General features: G+C 39.0%; 1 protein-coding gene across 2 annotated transcripts in view; it reads left to right on the forward strand.

The window, feature by feature from the left end:
- Window positions 1-1473: 1473 nt before the first annotated feature.
- CA13 (carbonic anhydrase 13) overlaps window positions 1474-15648 on the forward strand; it is a 34529-nt gene continuing 20354 nt past the window's right edge. Inside the window, exons 1-3 of one of the 2 annotated variants that reach the window (XM_079148453.1) lie at window positions 1474-1681; window positions 5423-5620; window positions 10348-10466. In XM_079148453.1, coding sequence (XP_079004579.1) covers window positions 1645-1681; window positions 5423-5620; window positions 10348-10466 — 354 coding nt within the window. In that variant the 5' untranslated portion in view covers window positions 1474-1644. The remainder of the gene's footprint in view (window positions 1682-5422; window positions 5621-10347; window positions 10467-15648) is intronic. The other variant, XM_079148454.1, reaches the window with a different exon arrangement.

Genomic DNA, 15648 nt, shown 5'->3' on the forward strand with positions numbered 1-15648 from the left:
GGGTCCTGATTAATCCCTTGCAGATACTGAGGGATATCTGTTTATTGTATTCCGTGATAAAAGTCAATATAAATCAGAAATTATTCTTAAAAGTTTGGCTTCTACTATATTCATGGCATAAATGAACCCAACTATACCAGATAATATGTCAAAAAGAAAGCCAGAGCCTTCCCCTCATTTTTAAGAAGAGTTTAAAGTTTATTGTAAGTTGTATTGAAATATTTTTCTTTTATTGCTTTCTATCCTCACTTATAACTACACAAACGGAAGGAGGTAGAGGCTGCAGTAAGGGGTATATAAGACAGGTAAAGAGGAATAGTGTAAGTGGATTTTAATTTAGTGGTGCCTAAACAATGCAGCGATTACCAGGAGACTGGATTTCTACTCCATGCAGGAGCTGTGTGGATGGCAAAAGAAAAAAAAAAAAAAAAAAAAAGTAAATAAATAAAGAGATAAAAAGGCGATACTTAAACTCACTTTTTTTTTTTTTTAATGGAAGGCCTGTGCCCATTAGGAAACTCTTCACATTAACTGTCCGTTGATAACACTGCACAGTTCAATTCAAAATTTCAAACTGACCTCAATTCAACCTCAGGCAGCTAAAACAGTAATTACAATCCTGGCAAGTCACACAGTTGACTATTTTTTGCCAGGAGCCAACCCACAACACCCACCACATCCACAGCTAGTTCTGCCTTCAGGTCTAGGGCAGCAGGCCTACCGAACATCCAGGGAAAGGTGGTCGAAAACCCTCCTTCTTCGGGGTGAGAAGGGCAGTAGAATCCAGGGACTGAGTTTCAACAGGCAAGTTTAATTTCCTCCTACAGACACAGGCCTGTAGGGTGGTGGAGTAAGCCCGAGGGAATGAGATGGAGCCAACCCAGGGTGGGGGTCTCCTTCCTCTGCGAGCTCCTGCCCCCATTAACTTTGTGAACCAGGGCGGGCCACTTAGCAGTCTTAAGTCTCATTTCCTTGTCTGCTAATTAGGGGCACGTATACTACCTTCTCAAGGGAATGCTGAAAGGATCTCAGGGGAAAAAATGTGGGTAGCTCTCAGTTAAGACCCTGGCCTATGGTAACCGCTTAATAAATAAGAGTCGTTATTTTAAAGTGGTGCTTATTGCCATTGCTTTGTATGTATTTGTAATCACCTCCGCCACTGCCATCACCGACCTGTTCACATTTCCACCAGGATGCCCACCTCCCAGCTTGGTAGGTGCAGCCTGGGTAATTCATTTCTAGGCAACTTTCCACTGGGTGGGTGATTTCCAGAAGGCAAGAAATCCCCTCTGGAAACGCGTTCGAGGGCCGGGTGGAGAGTGGGGGCGTGTGTATTTCTCTTTCTGTCTGCCTAACCCAGTTTCTCATTGCTGCGCCCACACTAAGAGCAGCAGGGACTGTGCCCCAGGATGCAGCCCAGCTCGGCAGACTTCCTAACACTCTGCGGCACTGAGCTCCTTCCCGCGCACCACCGCCCCCTGGAGGACAAAATCAGAGCGCCGGGTCCCGGGGTTCGAGGGTTGCAACTGCTGAGCGCTGCGCCCGCGGTCCCGCCCTCGGCTGGGTCCCGGCCGCGCCCGCGCGCCTCCCTCCCTGCCCTCGCTGCCCAGCCACATCTTCCACAGCCTGCCACCCGGAGGGACCATGTCGAGGCTCAGCTGGGGATACGGCGAACACAATGGTGAGCACCTTTCACTGGTGGGAGGGGGCTCCGCGCGGGGCACGGCCGAGGGGCCGGCGGATGCCCCCGCGCCCGCCGACCACACGCTGCTGATCTCACACTTGCAAGAAACTTTTCGGTTCCTCTTTTAAACTGGATGGCGCTCCCTGGAGCCTGATGCAGGAAGCGGAGGGCAGGCTTAGCCCAGTGTGGACGGGAAAGCGTCTTTGGCGGGGTGCGGGTAGTGTGTGAGTGCTGGGGTGTGTAAGCTTCGCCAGGAGTCCCCAGACCCCAGCTCTTCACATATGTTCATTCACCTTCACTTGAAAAGCCGAGAACTTCCCTCGTAAGGACCACTTATCAATTAAGGCTTGGAGATTAGAAGTCAGATGACACACTTCAGTGAAATGAGGACAAGTTCGCTTTCGGTCTTTAAGCTCTTCACTTAGGAGAAACGAATCATGGAAAACCTTTGAAAAGCTCCTTAAAAAGTCTTAGTAACTTGCATGTTGACACTGAAGATTAAGTTGACTCCTTGGCTGCTACTATAAAGTACTGCCACAGCAATTTTCAGTTGGTTGAATGCTACTTATGAGTTTTGTAATAAGGTTTCAAATTCTGGGAAATGAAGTTACACTTCGGGCTTGTCTCCATTCTTTCTGTCTTCTCCTTCCACATCCTCGCAGAGGCTGAGGATTAGGATTATGGAAATTGTAATACAGCGATAAAATTTAATTATTGAACAATAATGATAAGACATAAGACATGTACTTTTCTTCATTTTTTGGGGGGTGGTGGTGGTGGTGTGATGGTACCGGTAGGTAGGAATTTGGCCCAGGAATTTGTCACTGAGCTCCATCCTCAGCTCTTTCTTTTTATTTGTTAAGATCTGGTCTCTTAAATAGCCCAGGCTGGTCTTGAACTTTCCATCCTCCTCCTGCCTCAACCTTCCAAGCAACCGGGGTTGCAGACCTGGGCCATTGCCCTGGCCACTTTTCTTATGTATCCTAAATTATCAGAAGTTTAACATTTTTCTTGTTTGTATGTTAAGCTTAACTGATGGTTTCAAGTAATGGTTGTTTTTCAAAGTAATTGCAAAAAACGATGCTAAAAAAACCTTATGGTAGATGACTGTCAAAATGAGGGCTATGAATAATAAAACTTTGATTAGCATGCACATTGTTGAACAGTACTGAAGAGTAACCTTTCTAGAAAGTTTACTTTCACAAAGAAACAGAAAATTCCATTTCAAACCATAGCTTGAGGTTATGAATATTAACATGAGTCTAAAAATGAAAGCAGATTTAGAATTTTAATAATAATTTAAGAAAAACAAACCTCACAAAACAAAATTTTTTTCATCTTTGTCTCTCTGTTGGAATCATTTTCATTACTTAATAGTCTTTAAGTGCCCAAAGTGCCCACACTGTGATTTGGAAGAAGGGCATTTCAATCAATGGATATTGATTATATTTAAAGGTTACTTTGTCTCTAACTAAGCTCATTTTCAGAAATTTTAAAAATTCACCTCCGTGAAGGCATTAACATGAAGTGATTTTGTATTTTAGTATTTTAGCTAGGAATTTTGGACCTTTCCTGTCTTTTAGCAATTGTTTTCTGAGAACCACACCTTTAAGTAGATTAATGTTGGCAGAATCCCACTGGATATGTTTTGAATCCTGATTAGGCAAATTTTGTTGCCTTTTTTTTTTTTTTTTCCTGCTTAGACATTGGCAAAACCAGTGACTTGAGTAGACTAAAGGAAACCTAAACCGAGAATAACAGATTTGATACAATGGGGCATCTCTAGAGGCTTAAGTCAGGGAAACGAACCCACAATACTAATTAATAGATAATATTGGATATTTGATACCAGGGATTCAACCCAGGGGTGCTTGGTCACTGAGTCACATCCTCAGCCCTTTTTATTTTTTATTTTGAATCAAGGACTTGCTAAGGTGCTTAGGGCCTCACTAAGTTGCTGAGGCTGGCCTCAAATTTGTGATCCTCCTGCCTCAGCCTCCTGAGCTGCTGGGATTACAGGCTGTCCCACTGTGCCCAGTGAATATTGGAGATTCGACAACATCGTTTTATTTTTTTCCTTTTTGTTTGACTCTTCTAAAAATGGCTCTTGTTGTAAAGGATTAGAAATAGGAGAGGAAAGGAATTAAGAAGAGAAAGAAGCTCTTTGCTGAATGTAAAAAAAGTCAATAGCATGTTGTGACACATGCATTGCGTGTTTGCAATCTGATTCTCATGGGGTTAACTCAACCTTGCTGGCAGTGATAATAGAAAGCTCTTTCCACAATAGAAAAGAGGATGATATTGTATACAGAAAGAGTATTCAAAAGGTAAATGAAAGTGTTTAATAAATAAGGAAATAGAATGCCTTTTCTGTAATATTTTCTAGGGACTTTCAAATGCTCAAGTTGCTTTCAAGTCCCAAGTGTCAGGCAGCTCTTGTGTGTTTAGTTATGTATTCATGCTATGACTTTTTTTTTTGTACCTGACGCACATGTGAAAGAAATAAAATATGCTTTCTCCTTCTCAATAATGAAAGGTAAAAAGCAGCATTAGTTTTAGAGGTTTAAACTGTTGATGATTATGATATATTGCATTCCTTTAAATCTCATTCTTCAGTTTTATCATTTAAAAATATTTGTTGTAACAAAGTCTAATAACTGCCATGCTACCTGTTTTAATCAGTACTTGATTTCTAGAGAATCAGTGGTTAGCAAGGTAGGGAAAAGCTTAGTCAGTAGCTCTGTGCCCTACTTACCTAGTGAATAAATTGCAGGCATAATAGAAAGGAGAAAATAAGAGCCTGCAAACCTGTAAAGTGACTCACATCCGTAGAATGACTTGGAGCTTATGTGAAGCTGCAGCCTGGATATTGATTTTGAGGGTCAGAACTTGATTAGAGTCTCCCAAATGAAGAGGATAGACAAGGGAACTGTTAGTTTATTGACTTACGTCAGTGTACCTATGAATATTTGATTTGTAAACTTGATGCAATTTTGACTTTTTGAATAGAGGATCAGAATGACAGTTGTCCCTTGTGTTGGAATTCAAATGCAGCATTGGGAAAGGAGCCCCTGAGGGACCTTCTGATGTGTAAAAATGAGAAATAAATTGTGACCTGACTCTATTGCAGGTAACCAACAATACTACATTCCCTGACATGATAGAGACATTTTATTGGGATTATTGTACGTGAAAGATTATGTATGCTCTTTGTCTGTTGCATATCACAGTTAGTTAAGCTGAGACCTGGGTGATACCAAAATATACCAGCAAGTGGTAGAAAAAAAGAAGAAAATGTGGAAAAGTATTGAGGATGACACTCTTTCTTTGCTCTTTAGATTTCTCAGCAAGTTTGACTCCATTCTGTAAGCTTGTTGACCTCTGGAGCAACCAGAGCACATTCTTGAATCTGAGACTGGATCTCTTTGTTTTCAGTGGTGAATTATGCTCTTGTTTTTAGTTTGATCTATGGGTACCTTTGGAAAGTACTTTTACAAAATTTACATGTTCTTTTGTCTACAAAGGGTAGTTGATTCTGAAAATGACTTTAAGCAAAGCAGGTGTTTTCCATACCTACTAAAAAACAAATAATCTTGTTAAAAAAATTAGATGCTAAATTCCTGAGAATGAGGATGTTATTAATTTGTTCAATTTCAGACATATTGCATTGCACGTAACAAATATTTATTGAAAGAAAGAACTTAACTTAGTCCTTTTTTTTGCACTTATATATGTAAGGTCCTATTCACTGGAATGAATTTTTCCCCATTGCTGACGGTGACCAGCAATCTCCGATTGAGATTAAAACCAAAGAAGTAAAATATGACTCTTCACTGCGACCTCTTAGTATCAAGTATGATCCAAGCTCAGCTAAAATCATCAGCAATAGTGGCCACTCCTTCAATGTTGACTTTGATGACACAGAAGACAAATCAGGTTAGCTTTCTTTTTCTTTTTGGTGGGAAATGAAGGATTTGAACAATTGGACTTTACTTTCTTATCTTTCATATATTGTTTATGTTAGTCCTGGAATTTGCCAGATCAAAGCATATTTTGTGTCTTCAAGTGAATTGAGATGTCCTGTTATATATATGGACCTTAAGATAATGTTACTTTAAAATGACACAAAGGAGTATTCAGAAAATTATGCTTAATGTTATTTTAAATTGACCTTATTATGACTTCACTTAGCATTTATCATTATGAAAAATACAGACATTTAATAGCATTTCATAAATAAGTCTTAATTTGTTTGAATAGAAAAAGGGTTTCTAAAATATCATAATCTCTCATTTTAATTACAAAAATAATCTATCCTTGTAGTAAACAAATAATATGGAATTGTATGATTAAAAACTATCTCTGTGAATTTAACCACTACTGATTCTTCCATAATATTTAACTATGTAGCTGTGCATATAGATATGCATATCATATTTTTTACATTTTCTTTTTAACAACAAATTTGGACTAATGTTATATTACTTGGAAAATGTTTCCCTATTTGAAAAAAAAAGGTATGGGCATCTTTCCAAATACACACACACACACACACACACACACACACACATATATATGTCTTTATTTATTTTGGTACCAGGGATTAAACCCAGGGGTGCTTAATCATTGAGCCACATCCTGAGCCCTTTTTAATATTTTATTTACAGACAGGGTCTCACTGAGTTGCTTAGGACCTCACTAAGTTGCTGAGGCTTGTTTTGAACTCTTGATCCTCCTGCTTAAGTCTCCTGAGCTGCTGCTATTAGAGGTGTGCACCACCATGCTTGGTTTCTAAATCTAAATATATTTTTAGATCCAAAGAAATTGATCAATGAACTGAATCAGCTGACCTTGTATCATAATTTATACACTATTTTCTTACCAATGAACATTTAATAGGGAAGAAGAGTACAAGCCTAATGTTTTTTTTGAAAAAGCAATATTTGCTGGGTTTGTTGGTACATGCCTATAATCCCAGCAACTCAGAAGGCTGAGCAGGAGGATTGCAAGTTCGAGGTCAGCCTCAGTAACTTAGTGAGGCCCTAAGCAACTTAGTGAAAACTTGTCTCAAAATTGAAAATAAAAAGTTCTCCGATGTGGCTCAATGGTAAAGCATCTCTGGGTTCAATATCCAGCATAAATAAATGAATAAATAAATAAATAAATAAATAAATATTAAGAATATATGTACCCAGCTATCCCACTACTTGGCCTATACCCAAAGGACTTAAAATCTGCATACTACAGAGATGCAGCCACATCAATGTTCATAGCTGCTCAATTCACAATAGCCAGACTGTGGAACCAACCTAGATGCCCTTCAATTGATGAGTGGATAAAGAAACTGTGGTATATATATACAATGGAATATTACTCAGCCATAAAGAATGATAAAATTATGACATTTGCAGGCAAATGGATGAAATTGGAGAATATCATGCTAAGTGAGATAGGCCGATCTCAAAAAGCCAAAGGACGAATGATATCGCTGATAAGTGGAGGATGACACATAATGGGGGGGAGGGAAGGGTTAGAGTTAGGGTTAGGGAGGGGGGCAAGTATGGAGGAAGGAACTACTGTATAGAGGGTAAAGAGGGGTGGGAGGGGTGGGGGGAAGGGAAAAAATAACAGAATGAATCAAACAACATTGCTCTATGTAAATTTATGATTACACAAATGGTATGCCTTTACGCCATGTACAAACAGAGAAACAACATGTATCCCATTTGTTTACAATAAAAAAAAAAAAAAAAAAAAAAAGAATATATGTAACATCTATCCTTACTAGTATTTTGTTAGTACTTGGAATAAAAGTTTTGTTTGATTCATTCATGGGATAATGTCTTTCACAATGTGAATAAATAATGGACCCATCAAATAGAACTTGTCATTTGTTGATTTATTTACTAAATGAAGAAGAAAAAGAGTATTTTCTTAAACATTGAATCTTTCTTCAAGCATACTTACTGCCCAAAAATAGATACTGCTCATTCATGTACAACTTTGAGACTTTTGTTTTTTAAGTGTAGGTATTCTTACTGGAAAAATTCCTAGTCTAATTTGATCTGCAATAATCCAGTTTTGTTCTCTCTCTCCCCCCCCCCTTCCTTTTTCTTTCTTACTCTGATTTCCCTCTACTGGGGATAATCAATAATATTGCCTATGTTTCCAGATTTGGTACTTCATGATCATAAATGCGTGCATAAAGATCTTGTTCCTATCTAGAGCACAACTAAATTACCAGGATCCACTGAAAGTGTCCATGAAGTACTTTGTCCTCCTCTAAGGCAGAAGTTGTGGAAATATGAGTTATGATTTTCATACTTTTGTTCTCAGGATAAACCAAAAGAGGTTATTTCATGATGATTCTAGGGAGTAAATCAATTAAGAAGTCACAATTATTAACATGTGGTGTTACCTATTTTCTTTTTCATTAGTAAACTAGAAAAACACACAGATGCTTTGAATGGAACAGCTTCCATTTTGTAAAGAAGTCATTCTTGACCATAATTCATTTTGAATTCTCCCAGTCATCAAACCAGTCATGAAGTCTTCCCCATAGTCCTGAGATATTTACTTGCATATCTAGGTGGGAAAGTAGGATGAATAATTTGATACTTGGAAACATGAAGTCATTCTCATTCAAATAATTTTCTTGCCATTGTTAATTTTGTACCATAATTTAGTGTTTTTTTTAATTTGTTCTAATTAGTTATACATGATAGTAGAATACATTTATGCATTTTGATATATCATACATAAATGAAGTATAATTTCTCATTTTTCTGACAGTACATATTGTAGGATCACATTGGTCATGCAGTCATATATATACATGAGGTAATAGTGTCTGTTTTACTCTACTATCCTTCCTACCCCCATACCCCTTCCCCTCCCTTTACTTCCCTCTACCTAATCTAAATTTATTGGTTTTGTTATAGACTATCCCAAAGTTGGTGTTAAATAAACCTTTATATTTCGGCTTCTTTTTCCTGCCTGCATTCCTTTGGAAGAGCTCTGCTCCAAGAGACCGATCATTAGGCATTTGCTAATCATAATCCCAGGTTGGATATTTTATTTGAAACCCTCAGATGTGAAGTCTAAATATGTAGCATGTAAGGCAGTCTTCATTGTGTAACTGGGCAGAGCTGTGTTAATCTGATTTTAAACCCTGGACTCAGAGCAAGCTTTCCCCAGATCAGCCATTATTCTTGGATGTCTCCCTAGCAAAGTGTGTTTTTTGTATCACTTTCTTTCTTTAGAGCCAGCTCACTTGCCTCTTCTCCCAAAGTCAATTCCACATTGATTACTCAAGCTCTCTAATCTGCCTTTTATCTGTGAGGGAATGACTTTATCATTCAGCTCAGGTTTTATTATGCAACAACAAGGAAAAAAAAGAACAATAGAGCTGTTGATTCTTTTCCTTTGGAATGTCATTTCATCCTCAATTGATGCAGACTGTGGTGTCACTTAGGGAAACATGCTTTTACACTAACTTTGCAAATCCTGTTGAAACCACTTAAAGACAAATCAAATATTTTATTCATTTATTCATCAGCTCTTCATTGTGCCTTTCCTCTGTGATAGTTATGCTAGGTGATAGGCACAGCAGGGACCCGGACAGTGCCCTCCTGAGCACTGCCCAGTGGGAGAAGAAGCAGTAAGATTATTCTGTTTTAAAAAGAGTAATAGGAGCATGATGGCTGAGTCTGATCTAAGTGGCTCTTACATTTTTCAGAGTGCTTTGAAAATAGCCATTTTTATGTATTGTAAAGAAACCTGGATCCAAATGCTTCTTATACAAGGTGGATCATTCTTAACAAATTTTGAGAATATATATATATATATATATTAATATATATATATATCCCCAAATGCCATATACATATGTGTATATATGTGTGTGTGTGTGTATGTGTGTGTGTGTGTGTGTGTGTGTATGTATGTATACACATATATAAAATCTTTGAAGAGGAGGGTAATTTAAATCAAACTGTTGTTAAGGCTGTACCTCACCATCTAACACTTAATTTTGTTGGAATTTGATGGCAGTTTAGAGTTTAGTGATGCTGTGGTATATTTAGCATCCAGTGCTTCCTTTCCTCTCAGTATGAAAGGCAGTGATAGGTGCCTTGATTCAGTTTTTAATTTTTGTGGCAACATTAGGGGAAGCCCATTACTATTTCCAGTTTTTAGATGTGGAAGCTGAAACTTGGAAGTTAGAGTTTGTACAAGATCACACGTTAATAGAGAGTATGAACCCTGTTCTTCTAATTTATGCAGACACCTGGGCCCTAGCCATACAAGGACCCTGCTCTACCAAGCTCCAACGGGACCTTTTTTTCATGTCTTATCCTTATTCAAAGAGTCTGGATTTCCTTCCCTTAAATAGAGCAATATTTTGTCTTTCAGAATTTCGAATCCTTCTACTTTCCAGCCAATATGTCTGTTGTGATTTTCCAGGTGTTCCGTAACAATCTGCATTGTGTTCTCACTCCTCATAAACATAAAGTTGTATTCCTGTCAGCAAACTGAATGACACATTTATAAAGAAAGATTCATTGGATGATTTGACCATGTTGAGTAATTCAGGGAGATGTGGGGTGTGACGGAATGTATAAAATTGTTTCCTTGCTAACCCCTTGATATCTGTTGGTGTTTAGTTCTGCGTGGGGGTCCTCTCACTGGAAGCTACAGGTTGCGACAGTTCCACCTTCACTGGGGGTCTGCTGATGATCATGGTTCTGAGCACATGGTAGACGGGGTGAAGTATGCTGCGGAGGTAAGCCACTGGGCACATCTGGGTCTTTTAGGGGTTTCCTAAGTGATACAATTCAAGGGACTTGAGGGCCAACTCTTTTCACTCCATATAGATCCTGAGCCCATTAGGTATCTCAGTGTCTGAAACTACTTTATTCACTCACCATGAGAGTTTATTGATATGAGAGCTTCCAATGTGGCCCATCTGACCCTTAAGCTAATCATGAAAATTTAAAGTTACATGTTCACGTTTTAGAAATGAGTAAATTGGAGACTTGGAGAAATTAACTTATCCAGTTAGGAAGCACTGAGTGGGTTTAAACCCAGTCCTATCCGATAACAAATTAAAACCTCTCTTTTTTTTTTTTTTGTTGTATCTCCTGAAAGGCCAATGAGAAGGGAGAAAAAGAAACATTTGTGCTATGTCCAACTGTGTACAGATTTGATTCAGGCTCAAATATACATGAATACATATAAAATCCATATTAAGTAGGTTGATAGATGACAAGCATTTCACTTAGGAAAAAAAATATAAAGGTATAAACTTTCCTAAATGTTACATTACCTCTACATTTACAGATATAAAATAGAATCTGTTAATTATTCAGGTCACTGATAAAGCATAACACAAAATAAAGAATTCATGATGTGATTCTTTTTCACTGGAAAGTTGCTTCTTTTTTGTTATAATATTCATTAACAATACTTTACTTTTTCTAATCCTCTAACTAACGGAAAAAGCACAATATGCCTTAAGTTTTAATACGATTAAGTGTTGCTAACACTAACTTTACCATGAGATGAACAACCAAAACCATTCAAGTGAAACTAAGTTGGCTTGTGTGTCTTCTAGGCAGTGTTACCAGATGAGTTCAGATTTTCTTAATTTTCTCATGGTTTCTGAATCACAGAGTTTAGATACCCCTGTATGGAAAAATTCAGCGAACAACTTTCCAGTTTTATTCTTCCATTAACACATACACCTGCTTTGAGGCTGTCAATCAAAAATGTCCATTTTGCCAACTAAATCACTTTTATTTGGGGTGAAGTGTCTTAGGGTTTGGGACGTGCTCTGACCATAGATGTGTATGCAGAGTCTTCTATGATGGTGAACAAAAGACAATGAGAATGTAGAAAGGAAGAGTCCTGAATCTGTGTTGTCTCCATTTAGATCATTTACTGAACAGTTTTCATGTTTCCTGTCTGAAGTTTTGTGTTCTGAATTTAATCATTGTTCTAAATCTTAAAAGCTCTGTGGAGATGAAGAGGTGGCTGCTTTGAATCACTGGCCTCTAACTCTCCCTAGTAACTCAGGAAAATTGGTCACATTTATGGTTATGCCCTGTACTTTCACAAACTTGAATGTGGAGTCTCAGAGAGATTTACTGCCAGTTGGCAAGTAGTTATCTGAATAGGGCCTCCTGACCTGAAATTGGTCACAGGCTCAGAGTCCTCACTTGTAGATCAGGGGCCATCTTTGAAGATAAAACTTCGACTAGAATATCATACTGTTCTTTAAACATATTTAAGCCTGTTTCCTGCTTCACAGGCTCATATGTTCATTCCTTCACTCACTACTTAAGAATTCATTGAGAGCCAGCCATGTCCTCTTGCACAACTCACCTGTGCTTGTCTGAGGGGAGTGCCAGCAAGAGGAAGAGATGCCACAAACTCATTACCATGCAGCCTAACCCAGACTGGGAGTCAGAGAACACTTCCCTGTGGAAGAGGCCTTTAAACCCGAAACCTGAAGCATGTGCAGGAGTGAACCAGGCAGAGGGAGAGACAGCAGTGGTCCTCAAGGGAACCCCCAGTGAGAACTGGGGGTGGGAACAGCTCCACACTTCGGAAGAACAGAATGACCTGTGTGGCCAGAGCTTGGAGAATGAAGGAGACAGACCTCAGAGGCATAGCTGGAGAGACTGGGAAGGGCCTGAGCTTACTAAGTCATCATGAAGAGTATGAACTTTATTCTAAGTGCATCAGGAAGCCACTGAATGGCTTTGAATTGAGATATGATTATCTTTTCCTTTCAAAAATGTCATTTAAGCTACAGTTGTCTCTTGGGAAATAGGAATGGCTAAAGGGAGCCCTGAGGAGGCTTTTGGGGAAGTTTCAGGTAAAAGATGATAGTGTAGGTAGAGGACTGCCTGACTGGAAGCAGCTCTAGTGGGATTTGTTGATTTGATTGGGTTTCTCAGTGAGGAAGGGGAGGAGCCCATGTTTTCATTTGAGGTAGGAATTGTTGATAGAGAAAGAAGTTTAGTTAAGATCTCAGGGCTGGTGGATGGCAGAGGTAGACAATAAGAAAGCAAACAAATAAAAAAAAACCTGATGGTGGTAAATTCTTTGCAGTGGTAATATTATGTTATCTGGTGGAGTGACTGAGAGGTTAGAAAAGGCCTCTTTGAGATGACACATGAATCGGGACTGAGTGACAGGAAGAAAATCATGCGAAAATCTGGAGTTGAATGTTCTAGGAAGCGATAACAGCAAGGACAAGTACTCTAAGGGAGGAAGGATGCTGGCATGTTCAAGAGGAGAAAGACACTGGCCTATAGGATTAGAGTTAGATGAAGCTATGGGCTGTGTCCCAGAGACACAGAGAGAGACCACGTTGCATCTGTTGGTGTTGGGCATGGTGAGCGGTGTGGAGTTTATCCTTAACGTAGTGGGAAGAAGACCGTGGAAGGTTTTGAGCAGTGGCATGTTCTGCTATTTATTTATTTCAGTACTAGGGAAAAAAACCCAGAAGGGCTTTACCACTAGGCTCCATCCCCAGCCTTTTTTATTTTTTATTTTGAGACAGTCTCTCTAAATTGCCAGGTTGATCTCGAACTTGTGATCCTCCTGCCTCAGGCTCTCAAGTCACTGGGATGACAGTGTGAGATATCACACCCAGCTCTGTTTCATATTATGAAATATAACTGCCATTTGGAGGAGAGGGTGTTGTGGGGCAAATTTTGGAGTATGGAGACAGATTATAAGATTATGGGCATAGTTTGAGTGAGCAGTGATTGTAATTTGGGCCGTGGGGTGGTGGAGATGCAGAGAACTGAGAAATCTATGATGTGTATGGATGGTAAAGTCAATGGGACTTGCCCAGGAGAAGGAAGGAAATAGAGGAGTCTAGAAATATTCCTAAGATTTTGACTTGAGAAACCTGGAGGGTGGTTGTGCCATTCACTGAGATAGGCAAGTCCAGCAGGAGCCGTTTCCATAGAGGAATGACCTTCCTATTTTGCACATGTTAAATGAGGTGCCTGTTAGGTGTTCTAGGCTCATGTTCAGGTGGGCCACCGGATACAAACCTGTACTTTAAAGAAGAGGTAAGGGCTGCAAATGGTGGCATTTGGGAGTCACTTGTTTGGGTTTTAGGTTTAAAAGAATTCCTTTGTGCTCAACTCCAGAAAGGATCCCAAAGTATTAATTATTTTTTCCAGCATTTTTAATTTAATTTCATGAGTATCATCAAGTAGTATCCCCTTATAAAAAAGAAGAAGAAGAAAAGTGAAAGGGAGAAGAAAACATTTAAAAATGCAACATGTAAAGAAATTTAAGTTGGGGCCTGATATGATTTGTGACATTACAGAGAGATATTAAAGTGACCTAAACTGTAAAAAAAAATTTTTCCTAAGAGTTATGTATGTTCAGAAACTAGGCTCATAGTCCACTCTAAGTTTGGAGATTTATCTGATTACCATTTATCCATAATTGCTATAGTTTGAATCTTGAATGTCCCCCGAAGGCCCATGTGCTGAAGGCTTGGTCCCCTCGGTGGTCCTGTTGGGAGGTTGTGCAACCCTTGAGAGATGGGGCCTTGTGGGAGGCCTGCAAGTCATTGGGGGTGCACTGTTGAGGATAGTGGGACACCCTCCTCTTTTTCTTTTTTGCTTCCTGGCGATGAGGTGAGCAGTTTTGCTCTGACTCGTGGTCCTGCTATGGTGTGCCGCCTCGCTACAGACCCAAAAGCAAGGGGCCAACAGATCATGGACTGGAACCTTCAAAACTGTGAGCTAAAATAAACCTTTTCTCATTATAAGTTGATTATCTCAGGTCAGATAGAAAACTAACAAAGTAATATATAATAAGCATATTGTATATGTTGTTAAAAGTGAAAGTTTGATTTCTACATTCTTGGCAGTTTTTGGAATAGTGTTTGGCAGGATAGTTTACATATCTCTACTATGCAGTTTTAAAATGCTAAAGTTGGATCATATTGTCATATTGTCATTTAGAAATTATTTTTCACTGGGAAAGAATTTTATGTCCATTTTTGCAGTGGCTACAGCACCTTCTTGTCATTTAGCTCAAATCACTGCTGCTGTTATTGTAAGTCAGGAATTGTGAGTTTGCTATTTGATTGCTTGAGTTTTAATTCAAATACAAATGTTGATAAAGTGACGTCAGTTTCTCTTTGAAGGTATTGCTGCTAGTTAAGCAAGAGTGTGGGAGAGAGGAGGACTTGTTTTATTTATTTATTTTTGAAAAAATTTTCTTGCTCTAGTTTCCCATCTTTTTTTACATAGTTGTTGTTATTTAGTTAGCAGAAAGATGGCTACTTACAGGACGTATATATCTCAATTTACACACTCATTTTCTATTCAGATGTAGTTGTGACCCTTTGGTGTCGTTTCCTACTAAGGGAGCAGATGTATTGGCGTGGAGCCATTTAAAACAACTCCAGCATCCTTATCAGCCCCTCCCTGAGAGTGGAACGTCGTTCTCTCATGTGAGCCACGTGAATCTTGTTTCCTCCTCCAGTGTTTTCAGGTTTCTTTCCTCCCCCAACTTTCTCACAGCAACTTGGAACATGGTACTGCAGGCATCCACCTTTATAATTTCCGAATGGAAATTCCACAATTGTCCTTGAATTGGATGATGAACTGTTTTATAATTTTACAGCTGACTAGTTATGATAATTCTTATCTAATCCTGATATCCCTTCATATTAGTTGTCTGTGAGATGCAGAGGTATATTTGAAGGAAGGAACGAAAATATGCATTTGAACATAATAAATTTTCTCTCTAACGCCAGCTGGAAATGAAAGCTCACACAAGCATTTCTTTCCTGATGTGCCAAAAGGATTCACTAGGAGTTCTTATCTAGGGGCGGTCCTTCGTATCAAGTCCTTGGACGGCATAGCCTGGCCTTCAGCATTTATGACTGAATAGCTAAATCTTTTGGGTGTGTCACATTGCCC

Source organism: Sciurus vulgaris (assembly GCF_902686455.1).
Source record: "Sciurus vulgaris genome assembly, chromosome: 1".
Taxonomy (NCBI): Eukaryota; Metazoa; Chordata; class Mammalia; order Rodentia; family Sciuridae; genus Sciurus; species Sciurus vulgaris.